At 35.9% G+C, this 19141-nt stretch overlaps 2 protein-coding genes across 2 annotated transcripts; both read right to left on the bottom strand.

Annotated features, from left to right (window-relative positions):
* Positions 1 to 574: 574 nt before the first annotated feature.
* LOC110231060 (MADS-box transcription factor PHERES 1-like) lies at positions 575 to 1907 on the bottom strand. The gene has a single exon (XM_021035809.1). It carries the CDS (start codon positions 1640 to 1642, stop codon positions 791 to 793), a length of 852 nt encoding a protein of 283 aa, XP_020891468.1. The 5' UTR covers positions 1643 to 1907; the 3' UTR covers positions 575 to 790.
* Positions 1908 to 12337: 10430 nt separating this feature from the next.
* On the bottom strand, positions 12338 to 15839 carry LOC9322946 (alkane hydroxylase MAH1). Its single transcript, XM_021035192.1, has 3 exons — positions 15690 to 15839; positions 13054 to 13240; positions 12338 to 12912 (listed from the first exon to the last, which is right to left on the bottom strand). Exons 1-3 carry the CDS (start codon positions 15837 to 15839, stop codon positions 12338 to 12340), a joined length of 912 nt encoding a protein of 303 aa, XP_020890851.1.
* Between the last annotated feature and the right edge of the window lie 3302 nt (positions 15840 to 19141).

A 19141-nucleotide genomic window follows, 5' to 3' on the forward strand; every position in this document is an offset into this window, starting at 1 on the left:
AGGATACTTTTTAGGATGGTAAGGATTCTAATTTAGGTTCCAAGACATGGCAAAGCTATTGAAGTTAGGGTCAATTACGGTTGAATATGTACAGCAGGAGATTCGCAATTGTCAGCACTACTATACATACTTTTGTGTTTGATTTTTGGCATCCCACGGGACGCCTTCTCGACTCCATAGATGAGATATGCATTAGAAAATTAGGTGGTCACCTAAACTACGTAGTTGAATTTGCTATAAACATCTTGAAATAGTATGGCACATAAAATTAAAATCCTTTTCTTTTTTGTTATCAGCATTTGAATCCAACAAAATATGGCAATGGCATTCATAATCTTTTTTAGTTAAATTCTAAGGAGGAGGAAAACCTGACATAGCAATAAAATATATACAGGCAGAGGAAAGAAATTGACTTAATCAAAACTATTTTAGATATTTTTTATCTTTTAAATAATTACAAAGCAAATAAAAAAAAAAGTAAATAAAGAACTTGTTTTAAAAATAATGTGCACACTTATGTTTACTTGGAGGTTAGTATTTAAAAAGATAGTTAAAACTATTTATTTTGTAATGATTAAACTTCTTCAAATAGAACTAAACTTTTTGAGGCAAATACATCAATGGAAACGAACTTAAAGAAAAAAACTTTTAAGTATTACAACAATTAAAAAAAAAACATCACATATAAATTTTTTTTTTTTTTTAGACCGGATAAATTTTGTTTTCTGAAATGGAAAAAAAAAAATGCAGATGATCAAACACTTCACTCGAAATACATCCTTTAGACTAGCTAGAGATCATTGGTGATGTTAGGAGCACAAACATCAGTGAGGACAGTGGTGATGGTAGTGAGACCATTGATTTCAGGTTGGTAGTTGTTGATGTCCAAGCAAGGAATGCCCTCGTTCTCTCCAACATTAAGATTTTGATTCAAATCCAAAATCATACTTTGATTTGAATCTATATTCATTTTCATATTAAAATCATGGATTTTCTTTGGAATCTGATCATAAAAATCAAAAAGAGTCTGATATTGGAACTTAACCGGCTTTTGCTGATCTTGATTTTGATATTGAATCATATGACCATCAAATCCGATTGGAGCAGATGCATCCACACCAATAGGAGCTGCCCCAATAGGAGGAGGTAAAGAAGAAGAAGACTCACCGTTCTCCGTAAGGATCTCAACCCTACGAATAAGACCATTGAGATACTTATCAATAAAGAAACTCAAATCTAGAAGATCTCTTCCATGAAGATGATAAACATCTATCTCCCCTTTGAGACAACCGAACATTAAATCTCGAATTTGAGAATTTCGGTTCTCATCACGTAGCTTTTGCAGTTTTTCTGTTTCTTTGGCGATCCTTTGACGTATAAATGTCTCTTGATCCACCATCTTCTTGGTCCGGTCTATCACCGAAAACTCCATAAAATTCGACACCACTTCTTCAACGCCTTCCTTTGATGGCCAAGCCTCCGGGATCGAGTTGTACGGGCTATTGATGACCGCACATGCTTCAACATCACATAGAGTCGCTAGCTCGTGGAGTTTCTTCATTATTCCTTTCTTCCTTTTGGTGAATGTTGTTTTCCTCACTGTATCATTTTCTATGAACGATAACTTAACCTTCCCCCTCATATCTATTATCTTTGTTATGTGTGTTTTGTTTTGTTTTGTTAGAATGAGGAGGATTGTTTATATAGTAAATAAAAGGTTTTCAACTCAATAGGTTTTTCTTATTTCTTTGCTGGACTAATTAATTTTCAATTTTACTAAATTTTTAGGATAGATATTAGTTTCACCCTTACGTGTAGGCATGTGATATATTGAGGGTAAAGTGATAATCATTTAGTTTTAGAGACAACCCATACATATATTTTACCTTTTGGGGGGCCATAAAAACAAGACATTTAGGAAAAAAATTGTATCAGATATGTAATGAGATTTATCCTTGATTTAGGAAGTCCATTTAAAGGGAAATTTTTTTACATCAAAGGTAATTTAAGATATTTCTTCAATCTCTAAATTTTTCTATTTATTATTAATTTTATATCAATATAATTAATAAATTATTTAAATTACAGGTAATATTAGTTGGATAGAAAGTGATGTCAAAAATTATGATGCTAAACTCTGAAGCTTATGAAGCTTATCCTACAAGTATTCACTATTGTCAAAGAGAATCTGGAGCTTTTAGGGGTTTCTTAGTCTTCTCGATCAATGGACTATCCAGAATTCAGATTCGAGAAGACTTGGTTCTAGACCTAGCTAGACGACCTAGTCTAGAGATTTGTTTACTTACACTGAAACTTGCATAATTTGTGTGCTTTTATAAATCAAAGTGAATTAATCTTATTATTTTGAACTACTGTTTTCTCATGCCTTGATTGTTTCTTTGTGTTAGTGCTTAGATGTCATGAGTTTAACTCTATATACCAAATATCTCAGTTTATTCTAATACCAAAAACTTTTAAGTTTAAATATATAAACACTACGTTCATACATAGTATACACAACAAAAATCAGGATCTTGTAATATCTAAGTAAGTAAATATAAGGATATTATCACTATCTATGTTCAGAAGAATCAAAAATTAAGTAAGAGTTCTGACAGTTTTTTTCTATAGTGTTTGGACAAAAGAATTTACTTTATACACCTTCTTATTATTTTGTTTACTTCTTCTCCTACAAAACTAATGTCGACACACCGTGATAAAAACGACGACACTATTGGGACAAGCAACATCAACCTTATTCATCATCTTCGACTTCATAAGTGATGGGAGCTCCGACCGATTCCATAGTGTCTCTCGATGATCAACGAGCAGCAGTTTAGATCTTCAGAGATAACCAACCCAACCAATTCTATAATCTCATGTCGAACATCCACCCTCTTGAATCCGTCATCGAAATGTTCAATACTTGGAGCCGTATGGCTAAGACCATCAATTATATCTAGGTGAATCGTAAGTCTCTTTCCACTTCATTGGAATATCTGGATCCAATTATTTTGACTATTTTGTAGTCTTTTCTCGATTAGAGCATTTTAACCCATCAATTATATTTTGACCCAAAAAAATGATAACAATTTAATTAGGAATGTAAATAAAAATGCTAACATACAAGTTAAAAGTAATAATTAAATTATCACGATAAGTAAATATGCTAATATATAAGTTAAAAATAATTCTTAAATTTATAAAAATATAAATATGGTAGTATATAAGTTAGCCAATACCAATCTAATTATCAAGAGAAAAACATATGAAAAATAATCTACATATTTATATCTTGTAATATATACTTTAACATGTTACCAGTGTCCACTTAATATTATAAAACTAACGTTAACATAATATGTTAATGTATAATTTAACAATAATAATTAAGTTATCAGGATAAATAAACATGGTAATGTATAAAGTTTTTGATATGAATAACATTATCGAGCAAATTTTATATTTAACACATTATATGTAATTTTGTTATATTTTGTATGATATAATAAATAATTTAACATGATAAATATGAGTTTATCATATAATTTGTAAACTTATCCATATATAATATAATTTATACTACTAGTAAAATTGTTAATGACAAAAGTCATTGTTTTGTTATTTGTCTCTAGCAATGGAGACTGGTTTTCTTTATCGGATGAACAATGTCGTAGATATCAAAATGAACAGTGACGACCGCACATTAATATCCTTTAATCAGTGGCATTTGTGTAATTAATACAAGAAAGAAGGATATTTTTGGTTTGCATTTTATTTCTCTTTCATACTTACCTATTTTTTAAATAATCATGGCTACAAAGCTAATTATTTGGTCAACTGGGCATATAAATTAATATACACCTAAATAACTCAAAATACAAGGGCTGCATGTTACAGTAGGCCAATTGTCTAGAGGACATGTATATATCTATATAAAGAGTAACAAATTAAAAGAAAAAAAATGTAATTGCTTCCAGTACTCTTCAAATTTCAGGATCAGCACTGGTTTTCATGCAATTTATAACCCTAATTTAGCATGTGCCCATGGTGGATAAAATATCAAAGTTATAAAAGAGAGTGCAGTAAGATGAGGAGGAGGTGAAGGCTAGTGATGGGTGATGGGAGAAGGAGAATTTGTTTATGTCTTTATGATACTTTGATCAGATTTTGTGGATAGAGGTCGAGTTTGTGTACGTATAATTTGTGAATTGCTTTATTTCTTTTGGAAACTTTGATCAGATTTTGTGAACGTATAACAGTTTTGGTGAATTTTCATTAAATTGGAGAAGAGTTTACTAAAAAAAGAGGGTTTAAATAATTCATCGAAGTATCAAACCCACAAACAACCAAATCAAAGCCCTAGACTTGCAGAGTTAGTCTCATTGGTGGAGTCTCCTGAGAATTGGCCCGCTTTTTCCAATCTTCTCGATGAATTTAGTTTGCTTCGGGTAGTTTTGCGTGAATAAATTGGAACGGTATAATTAATTTTATCTTTTTAACAATTTAACATCACATGCAATCTCAACGCGTATCTAAAAGTTCTATGAGTTTAGTTTGCTTCGAGTAATTTTGCATGAATAAATTGGAACGGTATAATTAATTTTATCTTTTTAACAATTTAACATCACATGCAATCTCAAGGCGTATCTAAAAGTTCTAAGATTATGACTATCTCTTTTGTTTATCCTTTTTCTAATTGAATAAAAATATAACATAATATGAGGCAACATTTTGTAAATTAAGAAATAAAATATAAAGTTAAGAGATTTGTGTGTTTTTCAATAAATTAAAGTGGTATATATATATATATATCTTTTTCAAATATAACACTTAAATCAAATATTTACTTTTATTCACACTTAAAAGTTTAAAAGAAAATTCTAAAGTGATAATTTAGGATCTTCAACTTGTAATCTCTTTTAACATGTTATAATATATAAACTCACTAGATTAGATTACGGGGCTTTTGATTTTATTATATTAGATTATAAATAAGATGATATGTCCAATGTTAAAAAATACTTTAGTTGTGAATATGGTTTTAAAATATATTCAACCAATTAGTTTAAATTTCAATATGGAGATTTTTATTTAAAAAATCATCAAGTATCTACCAATTCATTTGAAACCGTCAACTACATTAATTATTAATGAAAAAAATCTTAAATAAGAGATTTATGTTGTGAACAAAGAGGTTTTAGGGTTTGTTTCTCTCTGTTATCGATCTATTATATAAGATACAATATATATAGAGATACAATTATTAGGCTTTAGGTTAGAGATCAAGGCTTCTAGAATCTACTAATGGACCTATAATAGACATCCACATAATACCCATATTATTTATAACACTTCTCCTTAGATGACCATTATATAAATATGGTCTCAAATGCGCATGTGAGATGCTACCTCATTAAAAACCTTACCAGAAAAACTCAATGGGAAAAACCATGGTTAAAGGAAAAAGAGTGCAGCGTGCTTTTACTCCCCCTCATAAGTAAATCACTTGAATCTTCGAGATGATGCGATCAAATATGATGAAGTAACTTCTTGAAAGTAGTTGTCGGAAACACCTTGGTAAATAGATTCGCCAAATCTTCACTTGAACGAATTTGTAGGACACGTTAGTCACCATTCTTCTACAGTTCATTGGTCTCGTAGGTTGATCATCTTTATCATTATCTTTTTTTCTCTCGATCTCATCAATGTATGTTAAAGACTTTGAAGAATGATAGTCTTTCATCATTGGAATCACAACATTTCTCTTTACGTGTGTCTATCATTCGCGTGTTCTTTGTTGTCTCGTTAAAAACCATTCATGGAAAAACCCAATGGGATAAAAATCATGATAAGAAAAAAGAATACAACCACACACACATAATCATATTTCTCCCCCTATAATCAACATCTTCAGGATATGTATTCCAGTCATATATACCATATTTTCGGGAATCACTATATTCAAAAATTTAGTGAACAAATTGGTATGATTGTCATATAACCTCTCGGGTCTTTGAAATTCTAGTTCATAATATCTCTTTCAGATGGAAAATTATTTCACAGTCTACTTAGACTTCAGGTCCAAATAATCTTTTGGATACAAGCTTCTAAACTTTTATCTTTTACATAGGAGTTATGCATACTCTCCTCGTAAAACTTACTATTTTAGCTTTCCTTCCTTTTATTATTCTTCTAGACCAAATATAAGTGAGCATTTTCCATATAAAATCCTGTAAAGATCTTTGAAATAATATCTCTTGTTCTAGATGTCCAATTTGTAATTCCGAGAAATTTCATAGAGAATCGGATTATTCCACAATTTGATTTCTACATTTTCGTAAAGAATGATTTCACATATATAGTTATGTTCTCAAGAACTATAATTTGTTGCTTCTGGCAATATAATCCTTCTGGACAACTTCTATCTTTCAAGGCTGTTTATGACATTTTAAGACCTTCTAGGCAGACTGAATTAAGTTTTTCTCATGCTGTCAAACAGATAAGGGATTTATATAGTTGCATCCACCACATGAGAGTATATTTATTTTTCTTAAATTCCATGTCTTTGTAAGAAATATTTTTGCCACTAAACATGCTTTATACCTCATGAAAATCCAATTATCTCCCACTAGTTTTACACCTTCAAGTGTACGGATTTCTAGTCCAACTACTTTCTATTCAAGAGATTTTAACTTTTTCCCTATTACTTCTTTCCATGATTGGCCAAACCCTAAAACAACCAAATCAAAGCCCTAGACTTGCAGAGTCAGTCTCATTGGGGGAGTCCCCTGAGAATTGGCTCGCTTTCTCCAATATTCTCGATGAGTTTAGTTTGTTTTGAGTAAGTTTTGCATGAATCAATTGGAACGGTGTAATTAATTTTATCTTTTTAACAATTTAACATCACATACAATCTCAAGGCGTATCTAAAAGTTCTAATATTATGACTATCTATTTTTTATTTTTTTCTAATCGAACAAAAATATAACATAATATGAGGCGAAGTTTTGTAAATTAAGAAATAAAACATAAAGTTAAGAGATTTGAGTGTTTTTCAATAAATTAAAGTGATATATATATATATATATATATATATATATCTTTCAAATATAACACTTAAATCAATATTTACTTTTTCACACCTAAAAGTTGAAAAGAAAATTCTAAAGTGATAATTTAGGATCTTCAACTTGTAATCTTTTTTAACATGTTAAAATATATAAACTCACTAGATTAAAATACGGGGCTATTGATTTTATTATATTAGACTATAAATAAGATGATATGTCCAATGTTAGAAAATACTTTAGTTCTGAATATGGTTCTACAATATATTCAACCAATTAGTTTAAATTTCAATATGGAGATTTTTATTAAAAAAATATCATCAAGTATCTACCAATTCAAACCGTCAATTACATTACTTATTAATGAAAAAAAATCTTAACTAAGAGATGTAAATGAAAAAATCCCATAAATACTAGTCGGTTGATTTAAAACCCGTTAACTAAGTTATTGACAGAAACCTTTAACAAAACAAAAATATTTATTGACAAAAAAAAACCATCGAATATTACAAATATAATTTAAACAAATAATGTAAAGTATCGACTATATACGTTTAGGCGGAATGATAAATCAAAAGGATTTTTCACTAAAATGTCGTATGTGAGGGCTTTTCATTAATTATTTAGTTGTGGGCTTCTAAATGAACCAATTAATATGTGAATTTTTTTTCATTAAAATCTCTTACTTGAGAAGTTTTTTGTTAATAATTTAGTTAAGGGTTTTAAAACGGATTGTTCGATACTTAAAAATTGTTTTCTTAAAATCCCTACCATATGAAATTTCTCGAATAAATGAATAAAACATTCCGAATCTACCAATCTGGAATATTTTCATGCATTGTTATGGCTTTCTACTTTTAATAAACGCGTTAGAATCTATATATACATTTTTGAAATACAAATATGAAATAAATCTTAAACTTCTAACTTATTTAAATTGACTCGAATTATATGTCTTTTAAATAAATTATTATTAAATATAAAAAAATGATGTTTAATTGCACGGGACGGAGTTATATGGTGGAATGTGTTTGTGTCGATATTAATACGGGACAGTATACTACTGGTGAAATTCTAGAATTAACTATCAAAATAAAATTATAAAATCTTAAATATTAAACAAAACAAACAATATTAACAAAACAAATTCAACTTAAAATTCAATTTTTTGTTATAAAAAATCGATCTACAGGTTACCGCGGGGTAATATATAATATAATATAATATATATATATAAGTATATTTAAATCAAACAAAACAACAGGTTATATCTATAGATTATCTTCAAAAAAATATAGCCATGTGGTGTCTCGCGGGTTAACCTCTAGTATAAGTATATGATCAGAAACACATTTGATTCAGAACAAAAAAAAATCAAATATAGTAATTAACAAAAAAGATCTTGGATGATCATCTCGATAAAAATTTTAAAAATATATAAGTAAGTGAAACTAAATAATAATAAATTATTATTTTAAACATGAATTATACGATAATCAATTCACCAATTCCTTTTTAATAAATAAAAACATAAATTAAAATTTGGAAACATGTGGTAAACTGTTGATTGGAAACCAAAAATAAAAATCAATAAAAATTTAGTACTTTCTATACATCGTACTGAACACGATGAAAGAGTTTGAAAACATATATATGTTGGAAGTATCTTATTTAGTTTGCTCTTGATGTATAAGTTAACCAAAAAAAAAAATAGAAAATATGTAAAAGTTGTTTGAACAGAAAAAAAAGGTAACAATTTTAGTTAATTGTTTTTTAAAAAACTAGGTTATGAACCCCCCGATATCGCGGGGAAACTCATTTTCAACAAATATATTTTATTACGTTTATGTATTAAATTATTATTATAATATATTCAAATAATTGAATTATTAATAATTATATAAAATTAACTATGTCTTAAAGTTATATCGTAAATATTTTCTAAAGATATTAAAAAAAAATGATGAATAAAAATGTACAAAAAACAATTATGATTAAAAAACACTTTTGAAACATTTTTTGTGAATATAAAATTATTTATAAGTGACAAAATAACTAACGAAGAGTTATAATATAGAGAGAGAAAATTCTAGCGGATCAAAACCAAAAAGATATAATAACACAACCAGAAAAATAACCGTCAACACAAAAAGTAACCGTCAATATTTTAACGAAGAGTTGCGATAAAAAGACATAACCGAGAAAAAATAACCGTCGATATTTTAACGGAAAGTTGCGATAAAAAATACAACCGAGAAAAAATAACCGTCAATATTTTAACGAAAAGTTGCGATAAAAAGACACAACAAAAAAAGTAAATGTCAATATTTTTACGAAAAGTTATGATAAAAAGATACATCAGAAAAAATAATTGTCAACGAAAAATGTAACCGTAAATATTTTAACGAAGAGTTGCGATAAAAAGACACAATCGAGAAAAAATAACAGTCAATATTTAAACGAAAAATTGCGATAAAAAGCTATGTTGCATGGAAACGGAAACGGAAACGTGGAAGCGAAACGTTTCAGAAACGGGAAACAATTTTTTTCTAAAATTAGAGATTGGAAACGTTTTGGAAACGTATACACATATATAATATATGTATATATATAACATTAACATAAAACTATAAAAATAGTTTAATTAAACAATACAAGTCCAAAACATCAAATATTAAATAGGTTAACTAAAATTCTAAAAGAAAAAAAGATTAAAAGGTTCAAGTTCAAATATTTAATTTAGACCAACATTTTCATTCTCATTTTCATTAGTTTCATCGTAGATCATATAAAGATGCCTCCAAATCTAGTTTGTCGATAAAAAAATCTAAAAACTCAGAGTTTTCCAAAATTAGTGATATGTATTACTCTATAAATCTTAATTTTTTCAACTTTTATTTATTAAGTTTCCAAAGTCAATAAAAAGGATTTGTCGCGTTTCCATTTTAGAAACGTGAGTTTCCATCGTGTTTCCAAACATAAATTTTTAGAAAACGTGTTTCCGTGACGTTTTTCGTGTTTCCGAAGAGTTTCCGTTTCCGAAACGTTTCGGAAACGGGAAACGGACCTCGAAGAGAGTTTCCATGCAACATAGATAAAAACACACAAACGGAAAAAAATAACCGTTAATATTTTAACGAAAAGTTGCGATAAAAAGACACAACCAAGAAAAACGAACGTCAATATTTTAACGGAAAGTTGCGATAGAAAGACACAACCGAGAAAAAGAAACCGTCGATATTTTAAAGGAAAGATACGATAAAAAGACAAAAACAAAAAAAGAAACCGTCAATATTTTAAGTGAAAGTTATGATAAAAAGACACAACCGAAAAAATAACCATCAATGAAAAATTGTAACCGTAAATATTTTAACAAAGAGCTAGGACAAAAAGATACAACCGAGAAAAAATAACCGTTAATATTTTAACGAAAAGTTGCGATAAAAAGACACAAACGAGAAAAGTAATGTTAATATTTTAACAGAAAGTTGCGATAAAAAGACACAACCAAAAAAATAATCGTCAACGAAATAAAAAAAACGTCAATATTTTAACGAAGAGTTGTGATAAAAAGACACAACCGAGAAAAAATAACTGCCAAACTTTTAACGGAAAGTTGCGATCGAAAGACACAAACAAAAAAAAATAACCGTAAATATTTTAATGGAAAGTTACGATAAAAAGACATAACCGAAAAAATAACTGTCAACGAAAAAAGTAACCATCAATATTTTTACGAAGAGTTGCGATAAAAAGATACCACCGAGAAAAAATAACTGTCAATATTTTAGCAAAAAATTGCGATAAAAAGAGACAACCGAGAAAAAAAATAACCGTCAATATTTTAATGGAAAGTTACGATAAAAAGACATAACCGAAAAAATAACTGTCAACGAAAAAAGTAACCGTCAATATTTTTACGAAGAGTTGCGATAAAAAGATACCACCGAAAAAAAATAACTGTCAATATTTTAGCAAAAAATTGCGATAAAAAGAGACAACCGAGAAAAAAAATAACCGTCAATATTTTAACAGACAAAAAAAGACACAATCGAGAAAAAAATATCGTCAATATTTTAACAAAAAGTTATGATAAAAAACAGAAACAAAAAAAGTAACCGTCAATATTTTAACGGAAAGTTGCGAGAAAAAAATACATCCAAAAAACTAACCGTCAACGAAAAAAGTAACCGTTAATATTTTAACGAAAAGTTGCCAGAAAGAAAAATAACCGTCAACTAAAAAATTAACCGTCAATATTTTAACGAAGAGTTGCGATAAAAAGACACAACCGAGAAAAAATAACAGTCAACATTTTAACGGAAAATTGCGATAAAAAGACACAACCGAGAAAAAATAATCGTCAATATTTTAACGGATAGCTACGATAAAAAGACACAAACGAATAAAGTAACAACCAATATTTTAACTGAAAGTTGCAATAAAAATACACAACCGAAAAATAACCGTCAATATTTTAATGAAGAGTTGCGATAAAAAAAACACACCCAAAAAAATAACCGTTAATATTTTAACGGAAAGTTACGATAAAGAGAAACAACCGTTCAGAAGTGCAAAATGCATTTATTGAGGTTGTTATTTTGGTTAATAAAACCAATTTGATATGTAGTCTAATGGTTGATGTAAAAAAACTTCGTAGTATTACTAACTATACAAAAAATGCAATGAAATTATATAATGGAAAGACGTAACTTTAAATGAACTAATGCAACTATAAAGATATAACTGTAAACTGAAAAGATACGACTGTAATTGAACAAATATAACCGTAAATAATTCAACGAAAATTCAAAGAGAAAATTCAATAAAAAGACATAACCGTAAAAAAATAACCGATTTAAACGAAGGTTGCGATAAAAAGACGCAATCGTTCAAATGTGCAAATGGTATTTATTAGATTGCTATTATATATAGATTTGCATGTTATTTTTATGTTTTCGTCAAGACACATGTTATTATGAACCTGTGTTTTTGGGTGTTATAAGTTATAACTGTGGGGAAGGGTCCCATAATGGTAACAAACCATAGCTGCCAAAAAAAAAAAAAAAAAATGGTAACAAAACATCAGATTTCTTAAGACCACAAAATGTGAGCACATATTGTGAAACCATGATGTTATTATGAAATACGAGCTGCTTAAAAGCAAAAGACTGATACAAAGACGTGTTTGCAAAATAAGTCTAAGCATGAGTGAACATGCATCTTTTATTGAAATCTATAACAGCAAAATAAAAATAAAACTGTTACTAGATCTTAGTGATATTAACTTTGAGACCATGTTGCATGCGAAAAAGAACAGAAGGAACAGGTTCGGTTTTGTGCCCTTCAACGACCTTGATGTCATAGTTTCGTATGATTTCCGCAGCCACTGTCTTCATCTGCAAGAACGTTAACTTTTTTCCCAAGCAAGCTCTTGGACCAGCGTTAAACGCCAAGAACTTATATGAAGGTTCTTGTTTTAACCTTCCACTGTATGAAATCCATCTCTCTGGTCTGAAATCTTCCGCGTCATCTCCCCAAACAGATTTCATCCTCCCTAATGCATACATAGATATGACAATCTTCCAATTCTCATCGACTTTATGCCCACTTGGAAGCACGTCTGGCTTTGCCGGTGACTTGTGGTTAAATGGGACTGGTGGGTATAACCTTAGCGTCTCACACACGGCACCGTGTAGATACACGAGCTTGTCTAAATCTGCGGGATCAAACCTCGGCATCTTCTTGTTAACCTCTTGTCGAATCTTGTTCATTGCTTCAGGGTTCTTGGACAGAAGCCAGAAGAACCAAGTGAGAGCTGAACTTATTGTGTCTCTTGCCACTATCAAGAAACCCAAAATAGTGTCTTTAATGAATTTATCATCACTTGGTTTCAAGTACTAATATTCGGTCGTGTCCATAGTCATGTAGTATGTCAAAACGTCTATGGCCTCTCCTCTTGAGTGATGTTGAGTCCCAAGACTTTTGATCTCCTCTCTTTTAGCCGTTATGATCTTCTCGAGAAGTTGATCGAAAACCGCAAGACCTCTTTTCAATCTTTTCTCGAGTCCTACACCAATCCAATATTGGAGCCTCCACAAGAAAACCGGCTTGACATGTCTATAGAAAACTCTGTCAGAGACACCATCTACTGCGTCACCGAACTCAACCTTAGGTGTGGAAGTCGAAACTAACACAATCAAGATTTGTCTAGGGTTTTATTTTAGGGATACGATAATCGTGAATTCTCAAAGAACAACAGAAACGATTGTAACCAAAGATGGTGTTCTTGATATTATTAAGAAAAAGATGACTTTGATCGTACAAGAGTTTGATCGTAAAAGGAAAAAGATGTTTGTGCTGTGAGAGCTTTGCGTAGTGTAAATTCTAGAGCGATCTTGCTTCTCCCTCTGTGAGAGCCTTGAGTCTCTTTATATAGGGGTGATAAACCGCCTCTCCAGCGATATTCTCGGAAGATTTCCATTTATCTTGAAGTCGGTGTAGAATATCGCGGATCAGGATAATTTCCTTATTCTTCGGAGTTTTTTGGAAGATTTCCTGATTTAAGTTGATCCTTCGTGATTCTCCTTTATCATTTCCGGGTTTATCGGAAATGACCCTTCGGAAATGATGCCTTGTTTGGAAATGATACTTTGAAGATGAATATTTATCAAGTCTTTGCCTCGAGTGATGATGAAGACTTCGCCTCGGGTGACTTTGCAGACTTCGCCTCGGGAACAATACACATTTCACCTCGGGTAGCACTGAGACTTTGCCTCGGGAACAATACACATTTCACCTCGGGTAGCACTGAGACTTTGCCTCGGGAACAATACACATTTCACCTCGGGTAGCACTGAGACTTTGCCTCGGGAACAATACACATTTCACCTCGGGTAGCACTGAGACTTTGCCTCGGGGTAACTGCAGTATAAGGCTCGGCAGTGTACCCCGAGCTGACTGTGTACCCCGAGCTGACTGGCAGACTGACTGGCAAGGTACCCGAGCTGACTGGCAGACTGACTGGCAGGGTACCCGAGCTGACTGGCAGACTGACTGGCAGGGTACCCGAGCTGACTGGCAGACTGACTGGCAGGGTACCCGAGCTGACTGGCAGACTGACTGGCAGGGTACCCGAGCTGACTGGCAGGGTACCCGAGCTGACTGGCAGGGTACCCGAGCTGACTGGCAGACTGACTGGCAGGGTACCCGAGCTGACTGGCAGACTGACTGGCAGGGTACCCGAGCTGACTGGCAGACTGACTGGCAGGGTACCCGAGCTGACTGGCAGGGTACCCGAGCTGACTGGCAGGGTACCCGAGCTGACTGGCAGACTGACTGGCAGGGTACCCGAGCTGACTGGCAGACTGACTGGCAGGGTACCCGAGCTGACTGGCAGACTGACTGGCAGGGTACCCGAGCTGACTGGCAGGGTACCCGAGCTGACTGGCAGACTGACTGGCAGGGTACCCGAGCTGACTGGCAGACTGACTGGCAGGGTACCCGAGCTGACTGGCAGACTGACTGGCAGGGTACCCGAGCTGACTAGCAGGATAACCCGAGGTGTTGAAGTTTGGCTCGGTCTCAAAGGATGGGTGAAATCCGACCCCAACAGTTAGCCCCCCAGCTCGTTGACTTGGGAGCAAGTGTGACGAGCTTCATGAATGAGTCGACCGAGCTGTTAACTTCTGCTTCGAGTCGCCAGTGAACCTGAGGCGGCACTCTTAGAACCGTCCTTTTTCTTCCTTTTTGGTTGTAGTGTAAGATTGTGCATGGATGACTTTGTCGTTGTATTTTTGCAAAGTAAATACAAACGCTATTTTCAAAGATCCTTGTCTTCGAAGAGAATACAATGATTTTGAATAGTTTCCGTATCAAAACATCTTTTTGTCCTAAGTAAAAAAGAATTTATGTAGCCGGAGCGAAAGATAGATACCAGTGTTAAGATAAACTGGGTTTTAGTAGCCGGAGCGAAAGATAGGTACCAGTGTTAAGATAAACTGGGTTTTAGCAGCCGGAGAGAAAGATGGGTACCAGTGTTAAGATAAACTGGGTTTTAGCAGAAAGATTTGAACGTTCACGGTCGCGACCCGATTCGATTCAATCGATAACCAGTGCTTAGAAGCGAACTGGGGCACCAGTGTTAAGATTTTACTGGGATTTTTGAAGACAATTTCATCTTTGGTCGGATATCTTCGACCAGATTGTCTCGAATGCTTATATAGCGCGCTGTAACCGTGGAGGTGTAGATGAATTTAGTTCGCGGGCGTGGCCATCGCCCAAACGAACAATACGGAGTTTAGACCGTGTTGATTTCCCGAGGCGAGTTTCGGGGTAAAGACCGAGGTAGGTTTAGTAAAACCCGAAGTGTATACTTAGAAATATAGTTTGATAAAATTTGAATAGGAGTATAGGAAACATATAATTGATAAAGTTTGAATGGGAGTATGGATATACGGACCCCACTCTCCCCCCCCCTTTTTGATAAGGGGAGGTAGCTGAACTCGTCCGAGGACGAGCTGCCTACGTACCCTTTTCGGGGATCAAGCCACCCCGTAGTTCAAGCTTATGCGTACCTTAGGTTTTTAGCGGTAGTATTTCCTGAGGTGTTTCCACAACTGGGATAGTCTCGGCCTCCTCGGAACCAATTGTGACGGCAATGGGGTTAGGATTCGTCATCTCCACCTCAGGCTCATCGGTCGCTTTGGCTCGTCTCTGATAGGCTTTGATCGCGGCTACGGTGTCGGGGCAAAACGCTGATCCTCCCATTATCATGTAGATTCTTTGTCGTGTTCCGTCACGCTCCTCGTCGGGTGTTCCCCGGACTCTCTTCGGAGCCTCTGGCTCCCTTGGCTCGGGACCCCTTGCTGTGTCCACCTGTTCGGGCTGAACTTGTTCTGGTTGTAGGTCTTTGAGGGTTATGTTCGTCCCAAGCTCTCCGGCTAGAAATTTGGCCGCTAATATTGCTCCGAGGCTCCTGCATCTGGAAGTGTGATGCCCGATGGTCTTGTGATGCTCGCAGTATTCTTTTTCGTCACCTGGGGGTTGACATCTTTTCCAAGTGAATGAATCTCTTCCTTGCCCACGGCCTACGTCGACTTGATAGTTGTGGGCTCCTGAGAAATCGTGCCCCTCGTGGTGCGTGTACGTTTCACTCTGATCCGGCTTCTTCTGGCTCTGCAGTCCTGTTTGGGCTTTCTCGGTTTGGGATGCTTGCTTTGTCGGCTCGTGTCTCTTCGCTAGTAGCTCCATTTCTTCTTCGTAGGCGACGAAATCTGAGGCTCGGTGCAGCGCGTCGCGAATTGTAGTAGGTTTGGATAGGTTCAGCTCTTTTCTGAATTCTGACTTGTACCAGAGAGCTTTCTTCAAAGCCGAAAGAGCGGCTACATCTGTAATTCCTTCGACCTTGGCTAGCGTCGATTTGAAGGTTGTGAGGAAATCTCTCAACGGTTCGGTGGGCTGTTGAGATAGGGACCACAGATCCGCGTCGGAGGTTCCGGGGTCGATGAGGACGGAGTATTGTTTGAGGAATAGTGTCGACAGCTCGTCGAAACTGTCAATCGAGTTTTGTTCCAATTTAGAAAACCACTCTAATGCGGGTCCTTTGAGGTGTTCCACGAACAGCAAGCATAGACCTGCATCCTTCTCCCCGGGCTTGAACCTGGCTCGGGCTACGGATATCACGAAAGATTTAATGTGACACTTCGGGTCGGTTGATCCGTTGTAGGAGTCGATTTTGAACTTCCCCAGATTGGACATCGTCGTTTCGGAAATTCTTTTGGTGAAGGGCGTATTCCGAGATTCTTCTAAAATTCGGTCGATGTTTGGTGCAGAGGATGAAACGCTATGTATCTGGGTTTTGACGAGCTTCATATCAGCTTCCGCCTTGGCTAGGGAGGCTCGGATCTTGCTGAGCTCGTCCTCCCTTTCGGATTCTTCGGCCCATCTTACGTTCTCCTCAGTTTCTTCATCGTCAGTGAGATCTGTTCGCTCGGTGGAGTTAGCTCCGGCTCGGGTACGCTCATCTTGCAGATCATCTGGCTCGTCCGTCAAGTCCACTGTGTCTGGCTCGGTGGGATCATCTTGGTTCTCGCATCTGGCAGGGTCGGCTCGGGTTGCGACTTCGGTGTTGCCGGTTGGTGTCGCGAACGTGAGTCTCGTTGGATTGATGCCAGGCAAGTCCCTCCGAGCTCGTGGCGGCCGAGTCTGGAAACGCGTGGTTTTTTGTTGCCCACGTGTTGCGATTTCGTCGACTCGCTGCGCCAAGGTTTTGTTAGCTTTCTCTTGATCGTCAGCTTTCTTCTGGAATTTAACCATCATATCCTTCAGTTCGGCTAGGGCTGCTAAGATTGTCGGATCGGGTTGAGGATTCTGAGGGTTCAGAGCATTAGGGTTCCCTCCTCCGGCTGGCGGTATCTGACGATCGTCTTCGTTTACCATCCTCTCTGGTATTCGAGTCTCGCGTTCTTAGGGTAAGAGAATTCTAAAGTAATCCCCACAGACGGCGCCAAACTGTGGAAGTCGAAACTAACACAATCAAGATTTGTCTAGGGTTTTATTTTAGGGATACGATAATCGTGAATTCTCAAAGAACAACAGAAACGATTGTAACCAAAGATGGTGTTCTTGATATTATTAAGAAAAAGATGACTTTGATCGTACAAGAGTTTGATCGTAAAAGGAAAAAGATGTTTGTGCTGTGAGAGCTTTGCGTAGTGTAAATTCTAGAGCGATCTTGCTTCTCCCTCTGTGAGAGCCTTGAGTCTCTTTATATAGGGGTGATAAACCGCCTCTCCAGCGATATTCTCGGAAGATTTCCATTTATCTTGAAGTCGGTGTAGGATATCGCGGATCAGGATAATTTCCTTATTCTTCGGAGTTTTTTGGAAGATTTCCTGATTTAAGTTGATCCTTCGTGATTCTCCTTTATCATTTCCGGGTTTATCGGAAATGACCCTTCGGAAATGATGCCTTGTTTGGAAATGATACTTTGAAGATGAATATTTATCAAGTCTTTGCCTCGGGTGATGATGAAGACTTCGCCTCGGGTGACTTTGCAGACTTCGCCTCGGGAACAATACACATTTCACCTCGGGTAGCACTGAGACTTTGCCTCGGGAACAATACACATTTCACCTCGGGTAGCACTGAGACTTTGCCTCGGGAACAATACACATTTCACCTCGGGTAGCACTGAGACTTTGCCTCGGGAACAATACACATTTCACCTCGGGTAGCACTGAGACTTTGCCTCGGGGTAACTGCAGTATAAGGCTCGGCAGTGTACCCCGAGCTGACTGTGTACCCCGAGCTGACTGGCAGACTGACTGGCAAGGTACCCGAGCTGACTGGCAGACTGACTGGCAGGGTACCCGAGCTGACTGGCAGACTGACTGGCAGGGTACCCGAGCTGACTGGCAGACTGACTGGCAGGGTACCCGAGCTGACTGGCAGACTGACTGGCAGGGTACCCGAGCTGACTGGCAGGGTACCCGAGCTGACTGGCAGACTGACTGGCAGGGTACCCGAGCTGACTGGCAGACTGACTGGCAGGGTACCCGAGCTGACTGGCAGACTGACTGGCAGGGTACCCGAGCTGACTGGCAGACTGACTGGCAGGGTACCCGAGCTGACTGGCAGACTGACTGGCAGGGTACCCGAGCTGACTGGCAGACTGACTGGCAGGGTACCCGAGCTGACTGGCAGACTGTCTGGCAGGGTACCCGAGCTGACTGGCAGACTGACTGGCAGGGTACCCGAGCTGACTGGCAGACTGACTGGCAGGGTACCCGAGCTGACTGGCAGACTGACTGGCAGGGTACCCGAGCTGACTGGCAGACTGACTGGCAGGGTACCCGAGCTGACTGGCAGACTGACTGGCAGGGTACCCGAGCTGACTAGCAGGATAACCCGAGGTGTTGAAGTTTGGCTCGGTCTCAAAGGATGGGTGAAATCCGACCCCAACATTAGGCATTTCAATAGATAAACATTTTGGATCATACCCGGTCATCAAAATCAAAGATGTATCAAACAAGAATCTCTGGAACAAATCATGCAAGTCGACAAGGATA

The sequence above is a fragment of the Arabidopsis lyrata genome (assembly GCF_000004255.2).
Source record: "Arabidopsis lyrata subsp. lyrata unplaced genomic scaffold ARALYscaffold_2, whole genome shotgun sequence".
Taxonomy (NCBI): Eukaryota; Viridiplantae; Streptophyta; class Magnoliopsida; order Brassicales; family Brassicaceae; genus Arabidopsis; species Arabidopsis lyrata.

Coding starts and splice junctions, on each gene's coding strand:
- LOC110231060 (XM_021035809.1), bottom strand. CDS start 1,642: ATGAGGGGGAAGGTTAAGTTATCGTTCATAGAAAATGATACAGTGAGG.
- LOC9322946 (XM_021035192.1), bottom strand. CDS start 15,839: ATGGGAGGATCAGCGTTTTGCCCCGACACCGTAGCCGCGATCAAAGCC. Junction 13,241..15,689: donor AGGAGGCCGAGACTATCCCA/GTTGTGGAAACA, acceptor TCCACACCTAAG/GTTGAGTTCGGTGACGCAGT. Junction 12,913..13,053: donor TAAAAGAGAGGAGATCAAAA/GTCTTGGGACTC, acceptor GTTTCTTGATAG/TGGCAAGAGACACAATAAGT.